The 13377-nt window shown below is 64.7% G+C and overlaps 1 protein-coding gene across 2 annotated transcripts in view; it reads right to left on the bottom strand.

Annotated features, from left to right (window-relative positions):
• Positions 1-13377, bottom strand: part of COL5A1 (collagen type V alpha 1 chain) — a 116935-nt gene that overhangs the window by 56874 nt on the left and 46684 nt on the right. For both annotated transcript variants that reach the window (XM_053919085.2, XM_053919086.2), the window contains exons 10-19: positions 11192-11233; positions 10932-10994; positions 7673-7747; positions 6891-6983; positions 5787-5843; positions 4848-4901; positions 4436-4489; positions 1950-2003; positions 1408-1461; positions 137-190 (exon numbers count right to left, since the gene is read on the bottom strand). In XM_053919085.2, the coding sequence (XP_053775060.1) occupies positions 137-190; positions 1408-1461; positions 1950-2003; positions 4436-4489; positions 4848-4901; positions 5787-5843; positions 6891-6983; positions 7673-7747; positions 10932-10994; positions 11192-11233 (600 nt within the window). The remainder of the gene's footprint in view (positions 1-136; positions 191-1407; positions 1462-1949; positions 2004-4435; positions 4490-4847; positions 4902-5786; positions 5844-6890; positions 6984-7672; positions 7748-10931; positions 10995-11191; positions 11234-13377) is intronic.

The raw sequence follows: 13377 nt of genomic DNA, 5'->3' as shown, positions 1-13377 counted from the left end.
CCATCCCCTGGCCTTCGCCCTCGCAGTCCCGCCCTCCACACGCCAACGTCGCAGCCACCGGCAGGCCACACGCACTTTTCCTGCCAAACTCCGAGGGGCGGGCAGGCAGATGCAGCCGGACGCAGGGGATACGTACCCGTTCTCCATCATCTCCCGGAGGACCCGGCGGGCCAGAAGGGCCAGGGTCACCCTAGGGAGTCAACCAGAGCCAGGATTAGCGACCCTGGAGCAGGTCTTGCGTGCCTGTCCCAAGTCCCCCTGGGGTCTTTCTCTAGTCCCGGACCCGCTGCAGCCTTTCCCGGACCCACAGGAGACCCTCTCGGAGCACACTGGGTATAAGGACAGTCACTGGGGGAAATGGTGTCCGGGCGGCTGTGCCAGACCAGGCACCCGGCAGCGCCACAGGCATGCAGGCCCCCCAGTCGCCGTGGCAGAGTCTGACCTGCACCCCACCGCCCCCGCCCCCACCCCACACCACTCCCCAGAGAGGACCACCGCCCTGGCCTGTGAGCACCCTGGGGGCTGGCGCCGGTCCCCTCCGCCCCTGCTGCCTCAGGCCTCCCAGCAGCTGGTGCTCTACACAAGCTCGCTGGCCAGCCAGGTGGACGGCCCGGCCTCAGCGCCGCCGCCCTTCAGTCCCATGCAGGCCAAGCAGCTTTGGCCAAGTCGCAACAACCGTTTTCCGGTGCGCCACGGAACGTGACCGCTAAACCTCACGGCAAGTGTGTATATCCGCACATGTGTGTGCACACAGTGTGAGGACGTGTGTGCGCAAGCACATGTGTGTACTGTGCATGTACACCCACGTGTACAATGCGAGTGTGTGGGATGCCAGGCATGCCCGAGTACACACACGTGGGTGTGCATGCAGCAGTGCACACACATGTATGTGTACACTGTGTGTGCATGTGCGTGCCTTCACATCCAGAGCGTGTCTAAATATAAAAGAGGTGGCGTCTGTGTCAAAGGAAAGAAAACGGCCCACAGGGCGCCCACACCCATCACACGGAGCCACTCAAATGGGCGGAGAGCGAGGCCAGCCGGTGGAGGGGGGTGGGGGGCCAGCTGTGCCCCCAAAATAGCAGCCACAGGGCCTCCCAAGGCTGTAAAGGCCAGCTCAGCAGAACCTGGATTTCCGGAAGCGCTCGCTCCCCACCCGGTTCCCGCCCTCCAGCCGCTGGGCCCCAGCAGCAGCTGCAGAGAGGAACCCACTTCCTTGGGGCTGACTTTCCATCCAAGCTGTCAACTTGCATTTATTTCCAGCCCCATGCCCACCACGGGGGGCTCCTTCTGTGGCGGCCCAGGAAGCCTGAGGCCGTCCAGAAGGGTCTCCCCAAAAACCCTGGGCTGCCTGAGGTCCATCAGGACTTCAGGGCCACCAGGGCCTCTCCCATGGGTGGCACTTACCCTGTGTCCCTTCTCTCCCGGCAGCCCCGCCAGGCCGTCAAAACCACGGTCACCCTGTGAGGAAGACAGAGGGCAGCTCGGGGACCAGGCCACACACAGAGACGGCCGCCCTGCCTCCCGACACAGTCCAGGCAGCGTCTGTGCACCCTGGGCCCCAGGACCCCACCCAGAGTGGCACCGGCCACCCCCCCTCCTGCCTTGGGGCCACCTCCCTGCCTCCCCCCACAGACAGCAGCAAAGGGGTAGGAGGAGAGTGGTAGGAGGAGGAAGTGCGTCCCCGAGTCACCCCTCATGCTCTCCACTTAACTAACTGAAACCGTCGCACGCGCCCACAAGGTTCACCCCACCACCCCACGTCATGCCAACACTCCAGAGCGACCCAAGCAGAGCCACGCCCCCGGGGCCCACCCCCAGGTGGGTGCAAGCGCCGTGACGTCGGGACTTGTCATCACAGCCACAGTCATCATCAGAACCGACATGTTGCCACGTCACCAACACAAGGGCAGTGGTGGGGGTGGCCGGGACCCCTGGGGGCCGCCTACCTTGGGGCCCGTCTGCCCAGGCATCCCTCGCGCTCCGTCACTGCCGGGCCGCCCCTGGAACACAGGCAGGCACAGCATCAGCACAAAGCAGCGGCCTCCTGGGAGACCGAGGAGACGGCACCAGCCCCGCGTAGCCGGCGTCCAGCATCCGGGGCTGCGGGCGCCTCTCACGTGACTCCGGTCTTTCTGGGCCTCGCCACCCCAAACTGCCGGGGGGCATGCCACCTGCCCCTCTGTGTCTGTGGCGGCAGTGTGAGGTGGCAGGTGAGCCTTGCTGGAGGAGAGAGACTGAGGGGCCCGTCAGCCTGGGGGACCGTTGGCTAGCGGCTCAGGAGGAAGGGTGGCCTGACAGGCAGCCACGGCACCGCTCCTTCACCGCGCAGAACTCAAGTTACAGGGTGAAGGCGAGCGAGCACCTGCTGTTGGCCCAAGTGACTGAGGGGAAACTGAGGCTGAGGGCTGGCTTGTCTCACTGAGGCCACGTGGCCACCTAGAGGCAGGTCCAGGCCATAAGCAAGACACTCCGTCCACGGCTCTTATTTCCAGCCGTGGGCACAGCCAAGTTCAAGCCCATAGTCCTGTCCTGCCTGGCCACGGGGCTGCTGGGCAGAGCCTGGACATACCAGAGCCCTCTATAACCACCCCACAAGCACCAGGGGGACCCTGGCAGGTTCAAGGTCACCCTGATGGGGCCAGGGACTCAGCCAGGAGGCCACTTGCTGACGACGACTGCCAGCCAGCGGAGAGTCACAGCCGGCCCGGATCCGTGGCTTCCCGCTCCTCCACAACCCCTGTGCCCCCAAGGAAAGGAGGCCGTCACCCGGGGACGTGTGACCAGCAGAGACCAGGTCTGGAGAGCAGCTGCCTTGGGTCTCAAAGCATAGCGGAGACAGGAAGGGCAGCACTAGGAGAAAAAGGGGCCGGGAACCTGCCTGGGCCACAGGAGCTGGGCCGTGCTCCCCCCGCCTTAAAAGCCTCCAGGGTCTGCCAGGAAGGTCAGTCACTGCAGGAGAGGCGACTAAGCCACACAGCGCTGGGTGAAGCGCAGACAGGGACGCCAGGCTGGGGGGCACCAATGGGGAGCCTCTCCTCAAAACTGCCCGCTCAGACACCAAGGGAAACTGGTCAGAAAAGTTCTCAGGACGCCACAGCGTCGGCAGAATGTCCAGATGCCCCCATGACTCCCGGGAGCAGGGACATTGGGGACCCCCGGCTCCCGGCTCCGCCGTCTTTCCTTCGCTGGTGGGTCTCTGGGACAAAGGTCACTCTCCCACGGCCCTGGCCCGGTTTATCCCTGCGGCTCCTCCCAGGGTGGACCACCCTCGCGCCTCTTCCCCTTTCAGTCCCACCTGGACTGAGAACCTCTCCCAGTGACGCGGGACAAGGCCGTATTTGGCCACGACGATGCGCACGGCCCTGTTTCAGTGCTGCCCGTGTATGGTGCGCATCCTTATCTTCCCCTCAAAACTTTAGGCCAGAGAGTGCGCATCACACACGGCAAACCATGGGGCAAGTGCTCTGAGATACAGAGAACAGCTTAATGAAATAAAAACACTTGGCAGAATCGGATCCAAAGTAAACCACCTAATTCTCTACCAAGGATCCCCGATTCCAGCCTTGCTGGCTCATTTAGGACCATCCGGTCCAGCCCTGGCCTGGTGCCTGCGGGCCCTGCGGGCCCGATGGGCAGCTTCCTTGGCCACCCCTCCCCACGCCCACCCCTCCCCCAAAAATAACAATCAGCTCCGGGACGGGAGGGTCCCTAACCGCTCAGGAACCCCTCCTTCTCGCCCTGGGCGCCCTGAAAGCAGAAAGGAACTGGCGGCTCACGTGGACAGCACGTCTTGAAGAGGTTCACGCTGAACGAATACGAACAACAAAATCTTTCTGTGTGCTAGGAACGCCCGCTGGTGAAAGGACGCCCAGGTGAGAGCACGTCGTGGGGTAACTGGGGCTCCCCTCGCTCGTCTGGACGCTGTGCGTGAACTTTACTGGTTTACAAATGTGGGCCCTCTCTCAGCAGCCGCGGTCCACGGAAGCCATCTGGGCCCATCCGCTGAGCCGCAAACAGAACCTGGGCGGCTGGCGGGACAGGGGAGCTGGGCGCCAGCCGGCCCCCTCCCCCAGGCCACTTCTGCAGAAACGAGGCTGAAATGCAGCCCACTGATAAGGCTGTCTTCTCGGTGCTTGCTCCTGAAGGGCTGGGGAATGGCTCTGATTACAACGGTGTATTAGCCTAAATTAGTGTGCTCAGGACGGAGGCCAGGTCGGCAGAGGCCGGGAGTCCCAGGAGACAGTGCCCACGGGCTCAGCTCGCCGCCCCATGGAAGGGCACCCGGCCTTGGAGACAGATGTGCCTTTGACAGGAGCAGCAACCGGCCTTCCTGCCCCTGAGCCGGGTCTGCACGGCAGGCAAGGGGGCAGACCCATTGCAGGCTCCCGCCTCGTCGGTGCCCCAGCCAGTGGCTCCCCTGAGAAACACTTACCCTTCTTCCAGGCTTTCCCGCCGGCCCAGGCGGGCCCTGCACACCTCGGGGGCCCTGTCCAGAGTTAGAGGGCAAAGGGTCAGTGTGTCCCTGAGTCTCAGAGACAAAAGCAAAGTCTTATCCCACGCCTGTCCACCTGGCCTGCGGCTCCTCCTCCTAGCTGCCAGCTCAAGGGCACCCCTGGGACACAGCACGGGACCCACGGCCCAGAGTGAGGGCAGGCCCAAAGTAGCACCAGCAGCTCCCACCATGGACACCCATCATTTCTGTTCTGCTCCAGCTTTGCATGAAGCGACAGTCCCCACTAACTTCCCCGGAGAAATGCAGCATTTGGGGAGCCACCCCCCCAAAGCCCCGACCTCCCGCACACAGAGACACCCCTGCAAAGAGCAGAGGCGAGGCACCTACGTACCTGAGGACCCATGTCTCCTGACTCGCCCTTCAAGCCTCCGGTGCCAGGAGGGCCCTATGGAGACACAGCTGGTTAGGGAACGCTCGTGGGGAAAGGCTGCGGGTGGCCGGGAGGGGCTGGGGAAACTATCCCGGACCACCGGCCGGGCTCCCCGAGGGCCAGCGGACGCCCAGCCCCGCCTGCCTCCAACAGGACCTGGGTGATGGGGAAACGGCTCATTGTTTGCATCCCTTCCACTTTTGAACAAAATTCTGGACAGTTGGGGACACAAGAGCCACAAAGCTCACGGTGATACGCGGATGAGTCCATGGGGTGACAGCCCAGGGGGACAGTGTGTGGACACCCTCTGGGCCTGTCCCAAGGCAAGATGCCAGAGGAGGAGGACATCCCTGAGCCGCATTGGGACGGCGGGGACGGGGGGCGGGGGGGGTGCACTGACTAGACCTGGGGCCAAGTCCCCGCTCCTAGGGAACAGCGGTGGGGACGCGGGGCCTTTAGATCCTCCGACCCCTTGTAAACTGCAAGGGCCTCCCTCTCGCAGTCCCCGGGGTCCCATTTGCGGGCCCCGTGCCCGGCACACTATGCACCCAGCTGTGCGGCAAGGCTGGGCAGGGGGGCTAGCAGCCTGGTCTGGCCCCCACGCCGACCCCTGGAAAGGAAGAGTCTCCGAGCCTCCGCGTCACGAGGCACAAGCACAGCCGGTGCAGGCACGGGGGGGGGGGGGGGGGGGGGGGTTCCCAGCCCCCAGGCCAAGGCAGGTCCCGCCTGTCCAGGGGCCGTCCCCCATCGCTCTCCCAGCACCAGTGATGGAATGAGAGAGGATGGCAGCTTAAAGCAAGTGCTCCCCTCTCTGAACCGAGTGGGGAGACTAAAGGGCAGGAGATTGGGGGGCACCCCGTCCCTCAGCACATGCCCCCACTCCTGCCGCTGGTGACTCACCATGGGGCCGGGTCTCCCCGTCAGACCCATCGGGCCGGCCGGGCCCCTCAATGCCAACTGCAAGAAACGAGAGAACAGGCTGAGAGACGGCGGGTGCACGGGTGCTGACAGGCAAGACAGGCCGGGCACAGGCGCCGCTACAGGAGGCCCGATGCAGCCTGGAGCGCGCCCCACTGCTCCTCCGGGGCTCTCGGCGCCAGCCACGACAGAACAGGGGAGGCGGAGGTGGCACCCGGGCCCGGTGACACTTCCCACTTTGGCAAGGGGTGCTCCACCCCTTTGGGGTGCTCAGAGCCTCATGCTGACCTCCCCACTGGCCCCCCAGCCCTTTGCCCCTTGGAGTTGTATCCTGAGAGGCACGTCCAGCGCCCCGCAGTGGCTGGGGAGCCCTGCCACGGGTGAACTAAACCAGTCCCAGAAGCAGCAGCCCTGGGAGTCACCCGACACCTGCAGGGCGCCCTGTCCCACCTGCCCATCCCCAGGGCAGCTGCACCTGCCACAGCACAGTCCACCTGCGCTCCTCGCTCCTAAAGCACCTGTTGCGGTCCCTCCGTGTGGCTGTGTCACCCCCACTGCAGGATGCCATTTCACTTTGGAGAACAGGCTTATCAATCCTTCTAAGCCGGCGCCCACCTGGCTTCTATTAAAATCCCACTAGCAGGCCAGCGGGCAGGCCCGGGGACGCAGCCTGGTGGCGGGGTTTGCCACACTCGGCACGGCCTCTCACTGTGACAGCTCGCTGCTCCAGCTGTCCTGCAGTTACTCCACACCCGATCGTCGGTGTCGCTCAGCTGGCTGCGAGCCACACAGATATTGCCCAACAGAGGCTGATCTAGCGACTTCTCACAACGCCCCATTACAGGTGCTCCGCCAAAGCCACCTACACACCCCAGCCCGGGGTGGCGCCTCTCGCTTCGAGAGCCATCGGCACTCTGGGCCTCATCTGGTAGAAACTCGGTTCACTCATCGGCAGATGGGCAGAGCGGAGCAGCAAGAGGATGGAGGTTCCGTGGGCCCCAGGCCACGCGAGGTGCTTTGGGGCCCATGGGGGCTCTCAGGGGTGTGTAGCTCAGCCCAGCCCAGCCCATCGAGGGGACCACTCACCCGCGCCTGCTGCAGAATGGCTTGAGCTTGGGACTCCTGGGCTGAGACCATGGGGCCTTTGGAGCCGGCATCGCCACCCCCTCCGAACCGGAACTGTGGGTGTAAGGTGGGGGTCACAGGGGTGCACCGACGTGGGTGCCCACACTGGACCCCAGGGTTGAGGCACTGCCCCTCGGCCCCCTGGGGGACAGTGGAGCTTCGGACAGTCTGGTTGGGCAGCGTCCACCCCCACCCCTGTGGTGCTCGCTGCTCTACTTCGCCACACGCAGCTGCCCCAGCCCCACCCTCCAATTTCAGCCCTGGGGCCTCAGGGGACCCTCCCCGTCTGGGGAGCCCTTCCTGGCGTCTGCGGCCTCTCACCCTGAGCCCCCATGGCCCCTGGTTACTGCGAGGAAGGGCCAAAGGCCTGTGTCCGTGCACTGAGGAGGCCTGGCAAGGGCAGCCCGGGCTCCACGCCAGGGGACCCTGCGCTGTGCCCGCCGCCCTGGGCACCAGACAGACAGACAGCGCGGGCTCACGAGAAACAGACGTCAGTCAGAAGACTGACATCCAGACCCCGACCACATGTTCTCTCTCCAGGCCTGGGCTCCCGTGAAGGAGACGGCCCTTGACCTTCACCCACAAGGTCATGGGCAGGTCAGGCTCAGGGAGGGACCAGCTGGCAGGCACGCCCACTTGAACCCAGGTTGGGGCGGGTCTGTGGCCAGGAGATTGTTCCCCTTGGAAACAGCCCAGGGCTCCACCACCCAGCAGCCACCGCCCCCCCACACGGGGGTACTCACAGGCAGCATGAGCATGGTTCCAGGGGGGCCAGGCAGCCCGTCGGCCCCAGGGAGACCTGGGCGTCCGGGGGGACCCTGTGGACAGAGGGGCCGAGAGAGCCAGGTCAGGCGCAGAGGGACGCAGCCGGCTGGGTCGGGAGGAGGGGCTTCAGAGCCACAGCCCAGCCAGAAACACACTGGACAAGCACAAGGGAGCACAAGACCTCGTGGCCTAGAATGTTCCAGAACCCCAGCCCGGGAAAGGGCGGCATCACTGTGGGATCACGATAAGGAAAGGCTCCTGAGGGGAAGGGGGGAGGGGGGGGGTTCAGGCGGATCCAGAGGAACCCAGACAGAAGGAAAGGTGGGGGATGCAATCCAGGGGCAGAGGCGACATCCCAGAACGTGAGCAGGGGTGGAGCGTCCGGGCGCCCACCCCTCCCGGACACCCCTTCCAGGGCCTCGTGCCCCCCAGCTGCTGAAAGGCCCGGTTCCTCCGCACTGTCAGGGGCCCCTCATCCAGCCCCCCCGACCCACGTGTCAGACGGACAAGGGCGCAAAGTGTCCACTGCTCGGACAGACACGGGGAGCCGGAGTAAAGGGACCGTGCTGTGACCTCCGCACGTCCAGTGCCCCGGTCTCTGAGGCGGCTCCCAGACAGTCACCCCTCCTGGATGGGCTCTCGAGCCCGTTCCAGCCAGCCCAGGACTGAATGAATGCACACCTCCCCCGTGAGACAGCGTGTTTCCAGAAGAGGGTTCATCGCTCAGCTTCTCACTCACGCGGGCAGACGCCCCACAAGCCTGAGGCTGGTGGAATTTGTTTTCCATCTAAACAGGAGCTCACCACCCCGACCCGATGAAGCGTCCCTTCGGCTACCCTCCAGGGGAACGCAGGGCCGTGGGTTCCAGTCCTCTGCACCAAGGACAACTGCGCTCACCTGGCTGGAGCCAGGAACCGGGACCGATTCCTGTTCCCAGCCGTGAAGACCAAGAACCGGGCAGCTGTCCTGGAACTCCCGGGAGGGAGTGGAGCCGTCTGGGCCCGCACTCACGCATGCCTGCTTTTTCCTGGAGGGGTGCAACCCCTGTCCTAGCAAGATGCCACATCACACAGACTCAGACACAACGAGGGCCAGCTCCTGCCCCAGAGGTCACCAGAGGTCACGGCCTGTCCGTGCAGAGGAAGCTGGGAGCGCACACCAGACCCACGGGGGGCTGATCAGTCCAGGCCAATGGCCCTTGTCTGCCATCTCGGGAAAAGCTCTCAGATTTGTTTTTAAAAAACTTGCTTTAAAAAAAAAACCTGGCACATGTTCTGCCGCCCAGCTGTCCTCCTGGAAATCTACAGACCGCTCACCGCTGAGCTTTCTGCCTCGGGGTCGATCCCAAATGAAACCCCCCAATTCAAAACTAGAGGTCCGTGTCTGCCCGAGTCGGGGCACCATCCACGCGGTGTCTGCGTGAACAGCGTGCTCCTGCTGGCGTGCCGGTGGCACCGGGAGCCGGGAGGGACACGGGGGCAGCCTCATGTCTGCTGAGTCCATCCTCAGGGGCCCTCATGCCGGCCTCTTCCTCCTGCTCTTTCTGCAGAGACGCCCTGAGCACTCGGGCGCCCTCAGAGAGGACGGACCCGCACACACGAGGCAGCGGGTTGGGCCACGGGGCGCCAGTCACCCACAGGGCCGCCGCCACCAGCCTGAGCCAGTTCAGTCCAAAGGCCAGGACCAAGGGGGTGGGAGCAGCCCTCGGGCCACGAGCATTCACAGACCTGTCCCAGACCTGTGCCTGGCCCTGCAGACACCCGGTGGATATCTGTGCTGGTGGACAGACGGATGGACAGACCTGGGGCAACACTGAGGCCGAGAGAGGCCAGTCGATGCCCACACACATGGACACAGCATGGCGTCCTGGCCTACTTCTAAGGGAGAAACGTCATCTGCTGTGCCGTGTGGTCCCCCTTCCTTGACGTGTGCGGTTGACCACACTCCTGCGGCCACCTGGTGAAACTCTGGGGGAGGACTTGGCCGTCACCCCACCTCACGCAGACCTTTGGGGCACGCTGGGTTCAGGACTGCAGTCCCCACTGCAGAGTTCAAGTTACAAGATGGGAGGCCAGAGGCCCCCGCTGGCTTGTCTGGAATTTCCATGGTGGCAGAGGGGCCGTCTGCGAGGGCCAAGGCCCTAGCACCCAGCTGAGTCCCTGCCACAAAGCGAGACCCAGCTACTCCAGGCCCCCACAGCCTCTGGACATGGGGAGACAAAGCGGCAGGGAATCCTGTTCAAGGCCCCACTGGGCTGAGGTCACCTGGCCACACAGAACAAGGGGAACCTGTCCCCATCCCGCTGCTCACCCAGGACCCAGCTGATCCATCTGTAGGCTCCAGCCATGTCGCCCAGACACCCCGAGACCCACCCCTACCAGTGGCCTGCTCAGAGGCAGCCGCCGGCCCTTCTGCACCACCAGACCCAGCCACCGACAGCCCCAAGCCCGCAGGTGCCTGCTCTGCCCCGGACCATGCGCCTGGCCCTGGGGGTGAGCTCCTGCCCGCCCACTGGGACACACGTGCCCCCACTTTCCCTCATCCGCAGTCTAGCCAGCAATCAGCTTTCATCAGAGTGGAGCGCACTCATGCGCACAGTCAGACCAGCAGGAAGCACAGGAGGAAAGACAAAGGAAGAAGCTGAGCTGGACAGGGACCCCCCCGCTGCAGGACCCCAAAGGCCCACTAGGTGTCAGAATGAAACTGCGGAGTCCTGGGTCCAGCCCTGCTGCAGGCACCACGTCCCTCTGCCCAGGGCAACCCTGGGATGTGCCATTTGCGGAGAGCGAGCTCCCCTGTGTTGTGGCTCGACTGCCAAGAAGGAAGGGGATGGAGGGGGAACTGGATGGAGGGGGTCCATGCAGATTCTGTGGGACATGCACACACGGCACCGAGCTCTGGGGCCGCGGCAGCTGCCATGTCACTGTCACACTGACGGACGGACGCGGGGCCGTGCTGGGAGCTGATCGCTGGCAGCCCCTGTGGGACACAGCCCCACTGGTCTAACTCTTGTGGTGTCACCTGCCCCCAGAGCAGGGCAGGGCCCTAGTTGGCCTCCCTAAACACCTGAGGGGCTGGACGCAGCGGGGGGGTGGGGGAGCGGCGTGAGTGCGCACAGGGCCAGGGGCAACCTGCAGGAGGAGGTGGTGGTGCAGCTGCGGTCTACACGTGTGAGGACAACACCCGCCCCGGAGCAGGGGACACACGGACGAGCCTGCGGAGCATGGGGTGCCTTACCCTCTCTCCAGGGTCACCCACTTGGCCGGTGGGACCCATCGTTCCTGGAGGTCCTGGGAGACCCTGGAATGAAAAGTAAAATCAGAACAGAATTCAAAGATGCGGCCACAGGCAAGAGCCCTTCCCACCCGGCTACGCCCCAGGGTGTCTACAAAGAGCAGGGGGCACCCTCTCTTCCTCCCAGTGGTGTTAGGGGGCGTCCCTGAGGGTCCACCCCTGAGCACCCCCCGCACACCATGGAACCAGAAGGGGACACTCACTGCGGGGCCTTCAGGGCCGGGGGGCCCCTCCAAGAGCATGCCCTGCAAGAGAGAGACAATATCTGAGTCCGCACCCCCCCGCCCAAGGCCCGGGTCAGCGCCCACCGTCCCAGCAGGGGTCTGCAGGCTCCCTGCTGGTGGGGGGGGGGGCTGGGGTGTGGCCACGGTAACTGGCCTCCGAGCATTTCCAGGAGCAGTGGAAAGGCCGGGACAGTTGCCCACGGGCCCCTCAGGAGCAGCTCCATAAGCCCCTTACGATGCAGGGAGGAAAGCAGGGGACCCAGAGCCTGGTCCCAGGCAGGGTCTCTCCTGTCTCCCTGCGGGGCAGAGGCTGCGCAGGCCCTGGGTGATGGCTGCCTGAGGGAGGAGGGACCCCAGGCCCAGCCAGGAGGGCCATCACAGCTCAGACAGGCCACCCTGGAGCCTCCAGCCCCTGCCACCCAGCAGCAGCCCAGGTGCGCCGCACCGCTGTGTCCGTGGATACCAGCTGCCTCTGCCTCCAGCCGCCCACCCTGCCTCTGGCCCCACTATCTTTATCCCAAAATGGGGACAAGGTCACCTGTCCCCGAGAGGGGGTGTGGACAGCAGAGGGGACTGTGGCTTCAGCTCCCCACTGAAGAGGGGACAGAGGGAGTCCAGCTGGCCCCCCACTCTCAGGCCTCCACTTCCAGTCCCCTCCAGGCCTGGCCTCCTGCCCTGTCCAGTCAATGCCAGGGCTGGCCCCTCCATATCCTCTGGGTCTCATGCCCCCTTCAGGGGAGGTCTGAGCCAATGCCCAAGCTTGCAGGGGAGCAAGGGCCCTCGCCTCCTCGGGACCCGCTGGCTGCAGACGCAGCCAGCGTGGTGTCTGGTCTTCCCGGGACCCGGTAGCACGGTGATACCCTCCTCCCCGCTGGTCCTCGTGGAGGCCGGGATGACGTGGGGGCACCGGACATCCTGGTCCTGTGCCCACCTGCTGCCCCCACCCCAGGAAGCACAGTAGCTTCTCTCTGGGGCACGTGCCACCATCGTGCCTTGGACTTGTCCGCAAAAGGGTCTGTCCCCTGTGCGACCAGGCGTGACTTCCTGGGAGTACGGGGTCGGCCCAGCAGGGCGAGGGATCAGCCCTGGTGCCAGCCCGGTGGGGGCCCCTCCCCGCCAGGGCTCCTCGGTCGCTGCGAGGACGGACGCTATGTTTACACAGATGCGCACTCGGAGAAATATTTGTACACGAGATGTACACAGGGCTCGTGCAAACAACTCCGCAAGCCAGCTCCTCCTGGGACGCAGGCAGCTGGGCAGGCTCGGGACCTGAGCTGGGATTAGGAGAGAAAACACTGGCCTGCAGGGCCCGGGGCCCGCGGCTGTCTTCCCCCGCGTGGCAGCTGCTGGGCTCGGGGCCCTGGGGCTCTCCCAGGCGGCGGTCTCCCCGGGGGGACGCTGGATACCATGGCATCAGTGAGCCTGGCAGGGGGTGCCTGCACTCTCCCAGGTGAAGCCAGCCAGGGGTGCAGCCCCAGGGCCACCACCGACCAGGGCAGTGAGGATGGCAGAGAGGGGGCCCTGCTGTGGCGTGCCAGCCCTGTCCACAGACCACCAGGGTGCAGACCCTGATTCCGAGACCTGCTGGGGAGAGCAACTGTAACAAAGGCCCCAGCTTGCCACTCAGAACTCTTTGTGGGGGCCACCCCACGTGAAACAGCACGCACAGAGAACCAGCGTGTTTTCAAGCACTGTTGAAGGCAGGCACGGTGATTCGTGTGCCTCCAACAGACGTTCACAGGGGAGGGAAGCCACCGATATGGGGCATCCTGGTCCCTGAGGTGGCCAGGAGCCCCAGTGCTGATTACCCAGAATGCTCTGGGCCAGGGGGATTCCTGTCCTTTAAAGGAGCCCCTGATGTTGCTAACAAATCACTGAAGTTGGCAAATCTGAATAGGAATGGCCGGCGGGTCCCTGAGACCATGGGGAGAAGGAGCTGGTTCCAACAGCTCCGTCAACCATGAGTCACATTCCCCAAAGGGATGTCGCTGGGGCAGGTGGGGGGACAGGAAACAGCAACCCCAACCTCCACGGGCCAGGAGGCCTGCGCAGCCGGCAGCGAGGCCACGTCAGCCTCTCCCAGGACCTGGCCATGTGTTTACGGCAGCTGAGACTTGGAGGACAGCTGGCGATGCTCCAGGTTGAGAAACTCCAACTGTTTACAT

Source organism: Desmodus rotundus, chromosome 1 (genome assembly GCF_022682495.2).
Source record: "Desmodus rotundus isolate HL8 chromosome 1, HLdesRot8A.1, whole genome shotgun sequence".
NCBI lineage: Eukaryota > Metazoa > Chordata > Mammalia > Chiroptera > Phyllostomidae > Desmodus > Desmodus rotundus.
The sequence above is the reverse complement of the archived record's forward strand: the minus strand, read 5'-3'. Positions and strand labels throughout refer to the sequence as shown.